Below are 14,277 nucleotides of genomic sequence, written 5' to 3'. Positions count from 1 at the left end.
TTATTTTTTTTCTATTTTACATTTGTGTACAGTGTTGCCTCTAAATATAGAAACAATTGTACACAAATGTAAACATATTTTAATTATTTTCTATCTTTTCTTGTACTTTTTCATTAAAATTAATTTCTTTTATTGTATTTTTTCTCTTATAAAATATTAAAAAGTATAATATTAAAATGATATGAAGAAAAAATAGATAAACTGATATATGATGTATTGTAAAAATCAATATATAAAATAGAAAAAATGAGATTTAGTCATGTATTTTAAAAGATAGGATAAAAAATCCATTGGGAGTACTCTGATAATTGAAAAAACCATAAGAAGAATGCAAAATAAATTATAACCGGTAGATTTGTAAAGTATGACAGAATAATTTCTGAAGTAATAATAATAAAGTTGTAAATAAATATTATTTTATTATTATATAAAATTTAGATAAATAATCAAATGTGTCATTAAATTTGAGTAAAATAGACAAAAAGCAAAAAATTGTAATATTAGCTAAAGTTTGCCTAATAGAATAGCCAATCCAACACTTATTATATATACAGGATGATCCGAGGCATCCGAGTCTATTTAACTCCCATCGGATTCCCTGTACAGAATTACAAATCCAAGACCAGTGGAACTAAAGAAAACAACAATTACAAGTAAATTGTACCTAATAATAGGCATAATCCCACGTATCTGATTCCCACGTATCATCAGATACATCAACGTACGTACAGCCTAATTGAGTGTTTGATCGGGTTTCAGTACTCTTTTTCTCTTTCCTAGTACTAGTCTTAGTACTGGTCCTCTTGGTACCGGTCCTGGTTTTGTGGCAAGTGCAAGTTCCCGAGCGCTGGTTACTACTCTTCCTTACTGGTCCTGTTTTTTTCACTTGCCCCTTACTCTCCACGCGTTTGCGTTTGCGGTCGGAATCATGCGCAGTACTCCCGATCTCTAACGATGGAAGCATTAGTCGACCTGCATGCCAACCACAATCCTGATTACTTATTCTATCAATTAATGCGCAATAAGTTTGTGCTCATATATCCTTTGTGTAGCAAGCGAATATATATATATTACCGACGTTCCAGTTTGTGTGGCCGGAAGAATTCGAGAACTCGATCATTTCCGTTTTCTGCTCTTTGATTTTGACTGATGACTGGAAATTAGTTCCTGCCATTTCCACCTTAGTACTACTCTTGATGTGGACTGTATACCTGTCTTCTACTTTCATCTTATAATTGGCCTTGACTGAGCGTTGCACCTTCGATTTCGCCTTACCGGTCTGGCCTGAATAGATCTCTTGTTGCATTTTCTCAATAATGATCCCCATTGACTGGTGGCTAGATGACCCGGCAGCGTATTTTTTCAATTTACTCATTGTTTGCGCTGCAGCATGCAAGTAACAAATTAACAAGCCCAATTAAAATATACAGTCTCGCACCACCGCTAGCTCGCTGCTCAACTCTCAAACAAACAATCAATCCAAGATAACTTTGAGCAAAACACCAAATCACCGACTAACGCCTCAACCCGAGACATTTATATAACCATTTTGAAATTATAACTTCATCCACTTGTAATATGTTGATTTTCTTGGGCATCTAAACCAAGAACTACTCAAAATCATCACTATCTTACAATAAAAGTGCTAATCATAACATGGGGTTATACTATTGTTGCATATTAACATCCATCATCATGTAATTTAAATAAAAGTCACATATTTCGACACTAAGCTCATAATATTAGAAGCTTCAACCGAAATCATACTCAATCACAAAATTAACATCCATGATTCATCATCAACTACCAATAGCATGCTAAACAAACATATGCCCAACAGCAACTCACAAACCAACCATTCATTTCCAGAAAAACACTTGCATGTTCTGCATCCATTCGTACTAAAAATAGGAATGCAGTTTCTGCACTTACCAAAGCTTGAGAGTTGAAACAAAGTTGTTGGACACTCAACAACGTCTCCGGTTTCACTAAAAATTTATGTGACTTGACTTGACTCGACTCTAGTTTGTGCGAGTGAAGAAGAGGGAGAGCAGAGCTGGACAGGAAGTGTCGGTTAAAATAAAAGGAATCGGGAATAATGCTTACCAGCTAAGGAAACTAAACTTTATTGACACCTAGCAAACCTTGATGAAATTGAGGGTGGGGATTTCTCTAATATTTATCGGTGAGCTTTAGTACTTTTATTTTTTATTTTTTCTAATCAATAATCTTTAATTCTTATAAATTTATCTAAAAAATTTAATTATAAGTATAATTATGTATTAATTTATATATTAATTAAAAATAATTGATTAAAAAATTAATTTTATTAAAAATATTATTAATTTAAATTTTAAATATAGAAGAATCAGTATTAATATGTAGATTAGTACTTAACTTTATTTATGTATAGTAAAATTTTAAGTTTACAGATCACATACTATTTTTTTTAAAATAATTTACTATTTTTTGTAAAATAATTTACTATTTAAATAAAGGATATATTTTTATAAAATATCTTATAAAAATAACATTATTTTATAAAAATATTTTCATTTTATAATATTATTGTGAAATATATAGTACGTGTGTATCATTAATTTTTCTTATTTTTAATAAAGCAACACAGCCTCCTATATTTATCTACACCTATTAAAATTCCCTCTCTTTCCATCTTTTCTTTTTTTTATTTCTTTTTTTGTTTCTGTGTTTTCTTCGCACCCAGCCCCCACGTCGGCACGTCCCCACACCCCTCCTTCCCACTCACTCAATACCACTGCGTCCTCACACCCCCACTTCCCACCCAGCCCCCCATGTCGTCACCCCGTGTCCCACTCCAGGCATTCACCCCCTGTTGGTTTTTTTTAATACTATTTTTTTTTATTATTACTGTTAATTTCTTCCACTTTAAGAGCCTGCATTCAACTACCTTACATTGATAGTTTAAGTGGCAACGGGCTGGAAATAAAGTTGCTGCTTTTTGGGTTTTTAACATGGTTTGAAGGCTAGTTAAAGTTGTTAACGTTGGCACCGGTTCTTAACGTTGGCCCTTTAATTCAATTTATTCATTTTTCCGTTTATGACCCTTTATGTCCAGAGTAGTGTATTTTTGTCTAATATCTTCTATATATAAAAAGTGTGTATGAAACGGAAAATCTTGTTTTAACGGTTTTTCTTATTTTTCCGTTAAAGTTAACACCGTTTGTTTAAATACGTGTGAATGTAATCGGCATATAGAATGAAGACATAAATGTTGAGAGTGAGAACATTCAATGTTGTTATATGATTTATTAATCACAATAATTACAATACTTAATAGTTTATATAATTATAAGTAATTAAAGATTAGTTATTATATTTTTCTCTTTCTCCTTAACATATACACGTATTATTATATATAGAAGATTAGTTATTATATTAAAGATATATAGAAGATATATATATCTTCTATATATAAAAAGTGTCTATAAAACGGAATTTCTTGTTTTAACGGAAGTTGTCAAACGGAAATTGTTGTTTTTAATGAAAATTGTTAACGGAGTCAAATTTAATTCACATTGGACTTCTCATTCAATTATGGACGTCCGGCCGTATTCTGTGAAAGAAAAAACTGTCGATTAATTATGCACGTCGGTTTATTTATGAAATAGTAAACATTTATGGAGAAGATGAAGCTGGATGCATGCACGGGCAGCAAGTGGTTGGCGAGTTTGAGGAGGAGTCGTGCTTAACGGAAGAAACCGTGCTCTGTTTCTATTGTATAGAAACAGAGCTTACTGTGTGGCTTGGAAGAGTGGAGGAAAAGTAGGCTAGGTGGTGCAACTGATGGCTCATGGTGCATCTGAGTAGGAGGAAGGAAGTGGTGAAGAAACTGAGAGAGTGAGGAGGAGGCTTGAAGGAGGCTCAACCATGGTACATGCTCTTGCTGGCGCTTGGGCTACTAAGGGAGAGTTAGGCCATGAAATTATCTAGATACGGTCAAGTAAACTAAGGGAGATTTAGGCCAGGAAATTAGCCATTTTGGTGTTGTGCGTAAGTCTGGCGCAATATATCCATATAGAAATTAATAGAGTATCGAGTAGGTTATGTTGAGTTGGCATGTTGGGTGCATGGCATTTGGTACTACGGTCAAATCTGAGTGATTGTCATTCACTCTCCATGCAACAAAGAACATGCATGGAGCATGCACCACCACCTCTATATATATGTACCCCCACTGTACAAGTTCATAGCACGAACTGGGTCAGAGAGCTGGGACTAATTCCCGATCAATCCCCTGCTCCTTCAGTTCATTCCCTTCTTTTTTTCAAAAAATATATAATGAGATCATAAACCAAGGAAAATGGCCATTTTCTCAACTGACAATCCATGGGTATTTGCATTTGGCATTTTGGGTAGAGATATATACTATAGAAGTTTCTGATATTATTATTTTCTAGCTAATTTTGTTGGTGCAAATATCCAGAAAGTGAAAAAAAAAAAGATGGTACTGTTTTATTTCATTAGTGGGGGCTTTGGATCTTAATTTCAATTTTACATACTTATAAAAAAAAATCAATCGTACATAACCAGCATGGGGGAATTAAATAGATGGGGATTTATCTTTGGAAATACAAATTTGAGTTATGCTTTGTATGAAATATCTTGAGTGCTTGTGTAATATTAGTACAATTTTATGTGATAAAAGTGATTACTTTGTGATGTTAAATGGGCATGCTACTTTAGGTCGTTTTAGCTCAATTTATCTTACATGTGGTCCTGTGGATGTTCATCTGAGAAGGCGAATTGTTTGCGAACATGGCAGGAGGGGACTTCACACCGCACGTGGTCACTGTTAGTACTGGGGAGGTAATGTATTAAAGATAAAATCATGTATTATGCGGCCACCCCCACACGAAATACCATCTCTGTCTTTCTGATCATTTTTCAATGTAGGTTTTTTTTTTTTTTTAAACTATCCAAATAATAATCACAATAAGAACGATAATAATACTTGAGGATCTTTGCGCCAATCCTGATGGTCTCGTGCTTACCCAATATAGATTCTACTTCATCTTACAGGATGTTGCAAGAAAAATTCTTTGATTTTCTCAGAAGAGTCCTCGAGGAATATACATTCTCTCTGCCAATGGAGCTGTTTCCAATGTTACTATTCACCAACCGGGTTCTTATGGTGGAATCTTGACCTACAAGGCATGTTCTGGGATTTGTGTGCATGTGTATGCAAGAAAAAGTGGCTATGAAACGGATTTTTATTGTTTTAACAGATTTTGTTGTCTTCCGTTTACTTTATTATTATATTTAACGCCGTTTGTATCGTAAATTTCGATCTTAGTTATTCTCTTTAATTTCTCTCACCTTTACGTCTTCGATGTTTTTCTGCATATTCTCATTCGTTTCTCTCTCCAAAACCAAACTCATTTCCTTCTGTCTCTTCATTTGCTCTCTTCTTTAATTCTTCTGATCTCTTCTCTTCGTATCGAAAATAAAACCCAAGAGCCATTTTTTCCTTTCTTATATACCCTCCAGCGTGTATTTCTTTTCGTCCTCGCATTCGTACATTTGGGTGTCGCTGGAAATCTTTGGTTTGGTAGACGGTGGTTGGCGATGGATGGAGATGTGTGTGAGGAAGCACAGAAAAATAGGGTGCTATTCAACATTTTTTCAGTTCACTTCCCGATTTTGGGATTTTGGTTTATAGGCAGGGAGAGGGAAAGAAAGAAGATTAGCTCAAGATAGGCAGGGAGAGGGAAAGAAAGAAGATTAGCTCAAGATATGCTTATCTTCATCCTGAAAATAAAACCCAAGAGGAAAAATGAAGAACACCCCTACACCATTTTTTTCCTTCTTGTAAGCCCTCCAGCGTGCGTGTCTTTTCTTGCCTTCCATCCTCGCATCCGTGCATTTGGATGTCGCTGATTATTTTGAAGAAAAGCCAAACAGAACTGCTAGGTACAGTCGCAAGATACAAGCGGCGTGTAAACGACCGTATGAAAAGAATAAAAAAAATAAAAACCAGAACTGCTAGGTACAGTCGCAAGATACAAGCGGCGTGTAAACGACCGTACGAAAAGAATAAAAAAAATAAAAACCAGAACTGCTAGGTACAGTCGCAAGATACAACCGGCGTGTAAACGACCGTACGAAAAGAATAAAAAAAATAAAAACAGACAAGCGGGGCTAGACTCAGAGGACGATGAGAAGCCTGCGCCAGAGCTAGACTCAGAGGAGCTTGAGGTTGAATTGAATAGCACAGAGCTGTGAATGCTCTGCCTCTCCATCCAATCTTCGATGATGACCGACCGACGAAGATTCTTCACCTCCTTGTCCTCTTCAACCTTCCTCAACCTTCTTAGAAAACCCATTCCCGAGCTGTGAAGGCCACATAAAAGTTGCTCAGCTGATGAGAGAGAGAGGGAGGAACAGGAAGCTGGCCTCTACCACTTTGATCCTTCTCCAGATCTTTCACACATAAAATAAAAAACAGCTGCTAACCTGAAACACGTGGAAGTGGAAAGCTAACTTGAAACAGAGCATAAAAAGCCATAGGAACTGGTGGAAGGAGATATAATGGTAGAAGGTGGTGGCATGGTAGAGGGAGATGAATCCGGAGATGGCGCTGTGCTTGCCATCTAAATCTCTCGTATTTCGAAATCGTTCATGAATTCACAAAATCCACTTAATTCTCACTCAAAAGCTAAACTGTAATCCAACCTTAGCGATTAATTTCCAATCTTACGCCAAACCCGAGTTTCATAACTTGAAGAAATTTTCAAATCACCGAACTTTTACCAACCAGACCCCAAAGACCACGCACTCTCCACTCTCAGCTCATAAACCTCGTCCACTGCAAAACCAACATGTCTGCCTAGGTTTTGAGCACAAGTCCAATTACCAATCACTTCTAAAAGCAAAACCAGATGGCCTATTACTTCCAAAAGTTGGGCGGGAAGGGAGAGAGAAAAGTTGGGGGGGGGGGGAAGGGAGAGAGAAAAGTTGGGCGGGTGGGATAACAAAAGAGAGAGGAGAGAGAATTTTAAAAAAAATATTATTAAATGGCCGATTGCGTGCCGCTTGTATCCGGCGCTTGCAAAAGGCATTTCTCAAAGCCAAATGACAAGGCTCATGAAACCTAACCCTGTAATTTTGAAGAAAGAGAGTCAAATACGACTGAATTGCAGAGGGAGAGAGATAAGGGGAAATTTTTTTTGCAGTTCTTTCATTAATATCCCTCTCTCCTCTGTTTTTAACAGGTTATTAAATGTTGAATAAAACCGAAGATATGCGTCTTCTTTTTTCAGCTCCTTCTGACAATGGTTTTATTTTTATTTTTTAAATACCTAAATGGATAGACATGAGTTTGTCTAATCGTCCTTTTGAGGACAAGTGAACATGTTGTAATTGTTACGACTGTTTAAGAAATTAAAAGGAATGAAAATATGTACGAATATAATAGAGTGATCTAATAAAAAGTTTTTATTTAATAAATACAAAAAATCTTATATAAAAAGTTCATCTCAGTTTTTATTTAACAATAATTTTTTTTTTATCAAATACATGTGATTTGATTGGCATAACTTACAGTTTTTAAAATTAGTAATACTACATACAGTCGTTAAATATGCAAACGCCACATAATTATTTTGAAAAATAATGAGATTCACGATTAAAAATTTAATTTTTTTTAATGTAAGTCCCGTATTAATTCATTTTTTTCAAAGAAACTGCACGATGTTTGCACAACCACGAATACAAATATCATTTCTCTTTTAAAATAGAAGTTGGAGTTTGAAACTCCACTCCTTCAAATATATATAAAAAAAAAACATTTATTTTTTTAAGGTATTATTTAACAAATACTTTATAAAAGAAAAAAAACCATCTTAAATGTTTTATGTAATGTGATGGTAATGAACTAGATTATTAAACAATCTTTAAAAAAATTAAATTACTACAAACTTTATGTCTGGTTTGATTAGGTAGTTTAGATGAAATAGGATAAAATGAGATGTTTTGTTGAAAATTGAATAAAATATTATTATAATATCATTTTTTAATATTATTTTTATTTTAAAAATTGAAAAAATTGAATGGTTTATTATATTTTATGTGCAAAATATTATCTTACCTGATTAGGCAAACGTGCTTTGCACGTTGCTCCGACCTAGTATATATATATATGTATGTTTGTTTGGTCATTCCGTACGAGAAAAAAAAAAAGAAAAAGGTTTTTATATGCTAGTGAGTATATATTTTTTTAGAGTACTTCTAGATGAAGTTTTGAGATCAACCATTTGTGCAGAGTTAGTGTGAATTATATACGATCAGTTAGACTGTTGTATTCTGGAAGAGTCAAGTCAAAAGTAATGTATAGTCCAAACTAACTTTGTATAAGTGGTTGAGCTCAAAACTCTACTAAAAGAACACTTTTTTATTATTAAAGTACTTTAAAAAATATATACTCACTAGCATATAAACACCTTTTTTTTCTCTCTCTCTCTCTTTTTTTCTCTCTCGTACCGATGACCAAACAAATATAGTCCGAAGGGGATTTATTTGTTGTGAACGAAAGGAAGTGAACTTTGTATAATATGTTACAAAGTTTAGGTCCTCCCTTTAATCCTTTTTCGGATTTAATAGTTTCAAATTATGCTTATCTAATTGTGGGCTGTGAAATTAGGAGGCTGCTGTTGCTGAGAGAGGTTGGGTCTGGGGAAAGGGGATTAAAAAGGGTGAGGGCGCACAAATACATATAAGATGAATATATATAAGATTAAAAAAGAATTATCTAATTTTTTTAGAGAAATATTTTTTGTAGTTGACAGATGCAGTTAACGTGCAGTCGGCTGTAAAAAAATAAATTAATACGGGACTTACATAAAAAAAAATTTTTATTCATATAGATCTCTTTAAATATAAAAAAAAATTTTATAATTTTTTTTTATTTATTTTATACAGCCGACTGTACGTTTGTCAATGTTACGTAGCAAAGTCCTCTTAGTGGAGTCTCCGGATAGGATAAAGCCTGCTCAATTGTGGTGGCCTAGCTGTTTTGGCCTTTACTTTTATCGAAAAGTACTTTTCAGGTTCTTGATGACGTCTGAATTTAGATTGTAATGGAGTAGTAGGTGGTCTATTAAATAGTAATAAAAAATAATATAAAAATATTAAATAATAATATAAAATAATAAAAATAAGTAAAAAATAATTAATAATAATAAAGTATTCATACTTCATCATCAATATAGAGAATGTCTACAAAAGATTTATAGTCTCAACGTGCACTCTAAAATTTCAATAAACGATGCTTTCTAATTTTTTTTTATAGTTTTGAAATTTCGTATAATTTATATATATTATTTATTTTAAAAGATGTGGACACATTAAAAGTAATTTAAATTAAATTTAGAAGAAATAATAAATTCACTATCATGGATTCTAAAGTTTTTTGTCAAACAATATTAAGATTCTTAATATGGAATCTAAAGTAAACAATACAAAAAAAATTATTTAATATTAATGATTTTTTTGAAAAATAGTTTAGAGGTTTTATTCTCTAAAATTTCATTCAGCAAAAAAAAAAATTAATTTAATATCTCAATTATATCGTTATATATTTAATGTGACATAAAAATATCTAAACTTTATATAAAATTTAATAAATTAGCTTATACACAAGAATAAAAGATAACATTCTAAAAGCTCACTTGATAGTTTTTATGAAAAAATAGATTCTAAATATTTAATTATAAAAATAGTAATAGATAAATATTATTTTATAAAATATTATTATCATAAATTGAAACATATAAATTATGTTTTTAGAATTTTATTTTTATATTTATGTACGAAATTATCAAGAATTAATTTTATATATAATTAAATTTTTTATTTTTTATATTTTTTTATTTTACATAAATGTGAGCCTCTTCTTAAAACAATTAACAATTAATGGTTTCGCTACGGCATATATCGACAAAGGGACCTTCTATGTCCACAGAGAAAGGTTCGGTGGCCACCGAACATGCAAAATGTATTTTTTTTTTTTTTCTTACCATATATATATTTTTTAATATTTTTAAATATAATTTTTTTAAAAAATTTATAATATTATTTAAAAATACTCTTTTAATTATGAACTAAAAAAAATTCATCGGTTGTCCTCTGGGACAATGCTTTTCTGACAAGACTCCACCTTTACTACTTTTTACTGTTCATGCTGCTTTACTACTGTTTGCTTTGTAAAGTCTCCTTGTTTGATGCTTTTTTGACAAGATTCCACCATCCTGCAAATGCCGCTGAAGAAGCCAATAATTATTACTACTGTTTACTATGTTGCTGCTTTATTACCGTTTGCATTGGACATGCTCCTCCTCCATCTATAAAAGGAGAAATTCGCTTTAGAAGAAGGCATTAGCTTCTCCTCCTCTCTCACCTTTATACTATCCTAAACATTGTAACTAAGAAAATGGTGAACCTTCTTCTACCAATGCTTTAAGTAGCAAAGGTAAATAGGTAATTGCTGACTTTTTTACACAAGATTCATCTGATTCCAATTCTTTTGTCAGGAAGCATATTCTGTACGTCCAAAATATGCTTTACGCCTAATATAATCTTGACTCTGATTATAGATGGAATCATGATATTTTTCTTTCTAGAGTTATGCTTAAAGAAGATAGTTAGAAACTCTATTAGAAAAAAAAAAATTATTAATAGATTATCTCATTTATTTGCTTATAAAATTAAGGATAAATTTATTGATATCTTGAGATTCTTTAATGATGATAATTACACTTACAGTTGATTTTATCAGTACAATTAATAAGCTTGGTATTAATATGTGCAATGATACTTATAAAATATATATATATATATATATATATATATATATGTGCAATGATAAAAACAAAAAATATTTCATCAACTAATGAAGAATAGTAAAAAAGTCAAATATGAAATAGAATAAATGTGCTATATTTTACATAGTAGAATAAAGATAGAATGATTGTGTGGTGTATAGTGTTACTATATATATATTAGATGGGGGTTGAAATACTGTACCTGTCCCTCTCCCAAGTTTTATTTTTATTTAAAGACTCAATTTCTTCTTGCATAGCAAGTATCCACTCGGCGGCATCCTTGCTTGCAATGGCCTCGTTATAGTTCCTTGGTTCTTGATAAACAACTTCATCAGCAATAGTCAAAGCAAAAGCTATAAGCTCTACGTGACCATACCTAATAGGTGGTTTTATAGTCCTTTTCTCCATGTCTCTTACTAAAATGTAAGAGTCAGAACCTAGTTTATCTAAGTCCTCTAAAATTGGGTCCTCAGAGTTACTGACTTCTCTCCAGTATTCCTATTTGTTGAGGTGTTTCTCCTCTCCACCTCAACCTGTACATTTCCCTCAGTGTTTCCAGTTCTTTGTTCTGCCTCTATATTTTGTACACAAGCCATTTGGGATTCATTAAAGATCATGTCCCTTCTAATTATACATTTATTTCTGCCAGGTTTGTCTATCCATAATTTATACCTCTTGACTCCCTCAGGGTATCCCACAAAAATGCACTTTAGTGCCCTAGGGTCTAACTTATCAGTTTTTGAGTGTGCATAAGCTGTGCACCCAAAAATTCTAAGGTAATCATAATTGGGAGGTTTCTCAGTCCACATTTCTTGTGGTGTTTTAAAATCTATGGCAGAAGACGGACACCTATTAATTAAATTGACAGCTATGATAGCAGCTTCAGCCTAGAAGATCTTAGGTAACCCAGCATTTGACAACATGCATCTTACCCTCTCTAGAATGGTCCTATTCATCCTTTCAGCTAGACCATTCTGTTGAGGAGTTTCTCTAACAGTTTTGTGTCTTAGAATCTCCCATTTTTTATAGAAATTATTAAATTCTGTTGACAGAAACTCTAACCCATTATCAGTTCTTAAGGTTTTCAATTTTCTTTCTACCTGTTTTTCAACTAAGGATTTCCATTCTTAAAACTTTCCAAAGGTGTCACTCTTATGTTTAAGAATGTAAATCCACACATTCCTAGAGTAATTATCAATGATGGAGAGAAAATAGTTCCCTCGACCATGAGAAGTTACTCTAGAAGGTCCCCAAAGGTCAGCATGTACATAATCTAGGGTCTGAGTAGTCATATGAGTTGCCCTTTTAAAACTAACCATTTTAGCCTTTCCATAGACATAGTCTTTACAGAGAGGTAAATTATCCAGGTTTGCATCTTTCAGCAAGCCCTGTTTCTGTAGTTCTAAAAGAACTTTTTGACTAGCATGCCCTAACCTCCTGTGCCAGAGCACAGATTTTTTCTCAATTGCATTTTGTACAGGGGATGCTTCCCCTACAGTGGTTTTGCCAACTAAGGTATAAAGGTCATTCTTTATTACCCCTTTCATAATAGTGAATGAACCTTTAGTGACTCTAAGGACCCCTGATTTAGACCTAAAGGAATAACCTGAATTATCAAGCATACCAAGAGAAATTAAATTTCTCTTTAGGTCAGGTATAAATCTGACCTCCCTCAAAAGTCTCTCAATCCCATCATGTAATTTAGTCTTATACACCCAATACCCATGATCTTGCAGGATTTATTATTCCCTAGAATTACATGCCCACCATCCAATTCGAAAAAGCTTTCAAACCAGTCTCTATTGGGACACATGTGAAAAGAACAACCTGAATCTAAAATCCACTCTTTTTCATGGCCTATCTCAGAAATATTTAGTACCTCAGCACTATCATACCCATCTAACACCACTGCTACATCCCCATCATCTTTGTTTTTGTTTCCTACTTGAGTTTTCCTATTAGGACAATCTCTCTTGAAATGTCATTCTTTGTGACATAGGAAACACTTTAACTGTTTTCCTTTAGACTTAGACTTACCTTTCTTGTTATCTGTTTTGCCTTTCTTGCCTCTCTTTTCTAGTCTTCCCCTAACAGACAGGCCCTCACCATGTTCTTGTTTGGTTTTCTCTTGATTTTGTAATTCCCTAGCATGAAGTACAGATTGCACTTCATCTAGAGATATTGTATCTCTACCATACATCATGGTCTCTTTAAGGTTCTGGTATGAGGAGTCCAACGAACTCAATAAGAGGATTGCTTGATCCTCATCCTCCACCTTAATGTCTATATTAGTTAGGTCTAATATAATCTTATTAAAAGTGTCCAGATGTTCTCCTATCGAAGTTCCAAAAGTCATCTTAAGAGTATATAGCTTAGTTTTCTTATAGAGTCTGTTAGCCAAGGATTTTGTCATATAGAGAGGTGTTCAAGCTTTAGCCAATACCAGCAGCAGTTTCTTCACTAGCTACTTCCCTCAAAACATTATCTCCTAGGGAGAGAATCAATACACTGTGGGCCTTTTGGAGAATGTCCCTCTGGACATCCACCTTCCCTTCCTCTTTTGAGGAAGAGCCCCTTTTATCACAGGTGAGGGCATCCTGCAAGCCTTATTGGACTAGCAGAGCCATCATCTTAATTCTCCACAGCCCAAAGTTGTTTTCTCCAGTAAATTTCTCAACATCAAATTTCGTGATCCCCATAGAACCTAAGCTCGTGATACCACTTGTTAAGAATACAACCCGAGTCCTTTATGAACTTAAAGACTCAAAATCAAAATTCAATCAAAGAAATACGATACGATAAGATAAAGATAACAAGATTAGCAAGATTAAACTGTAAAACAACAAGAAATAAGAAAAGATTAGAGAAACATAAAATACAAGCAGAGATTACGTGGTTCGGCCCTAATGGCCTACATCCACGAAAGGAACAGTCTCAGGGATCATTTTATTAATGAATCTTCAAAACCAATGTGCTAATGTACAAGATTGAACCAATATTGAGCCAAGAAAAGCCACAAGAATTGGCTTTCTTTTTCCCTCGACAAACCCTAGTTCTCTCTTCTCCCTGCTTCACTCAAAACACTCTCTAACGGCAGAATGCACAAATGACCATTCTCACGTAACCCTAACATAGAAAACCCTCATATATATATATATATATACATGAAGCACAGATTACACCATGTGACTCGATCGGACAGTTCTCCTTCACTTTCCATCCTTAATTGAGACTGCATTGTTTAATAACACATGCCCTGCACATGTCCTCATCACTTCATTTAAACATAAGAGCTGCTGCTTATCACCGAGTGTACCTTTTAATTTCTGCATGCACATCAGTTAGTAACATAATGATTATAAAATAATTGACACATATATCACATCAACATTCTCTAATCTTGCAGCATTAAATAGTA

At 33.4% G+C, this 14,277-nt stretch overlaps 1 protein-coding gene across 1 annotated transcript; it reads right to left on the bottom strand.

Annotated features, from left to right (window-relative positions):
* Positions 1–474: 474 nt before the first annotated feature.
* On the bottom strand, positions 475–2,092 carry LOC122278117. Its single transcript, XM_043088218.1, has 3 exons — positions 1,933–2,092; positions 1,075–1,383; positions 475–972 (listed from the first exon to the last, which is right to left on the bottom strand). The coding sequence occupies exons 2-3, from the start codon at positions 1,373–1,375 to the stop codon at positions 665–667; spliced, it is 609 nt and encodes a 202-aa protein (XP_042944152.1). The 5' UTR covers positions 1,376–1,383; positions 1,933–2,092; the 3' UTR covers positions 475–664.
* Between the last annotated feature and the right edge of the window lie 12,185 nt (positions 2,093–14,277).

The sequence above is a fragment of the Carya illinoinensis genome, chromosome 10 (assembly GCF_018687715.1).
Source record: "Carya illinoinensis cultivar Pawnee chromosome 10, C.illinoinensisPawnee_v1, whole genome shotgun sequence".
Classification (NCBI taxonomy): Eukaryota; Viridiplantae; Streptophyta; class Magnoliopsida; order Fagales; family Juglandaceae; genus Carya; species Carya illinoinensis.
The sequence above is the reverse complement of the archived record's forward strand: the minus strand, read 5'-3'. Positions and strand labels throughout refer to the sequence as shown.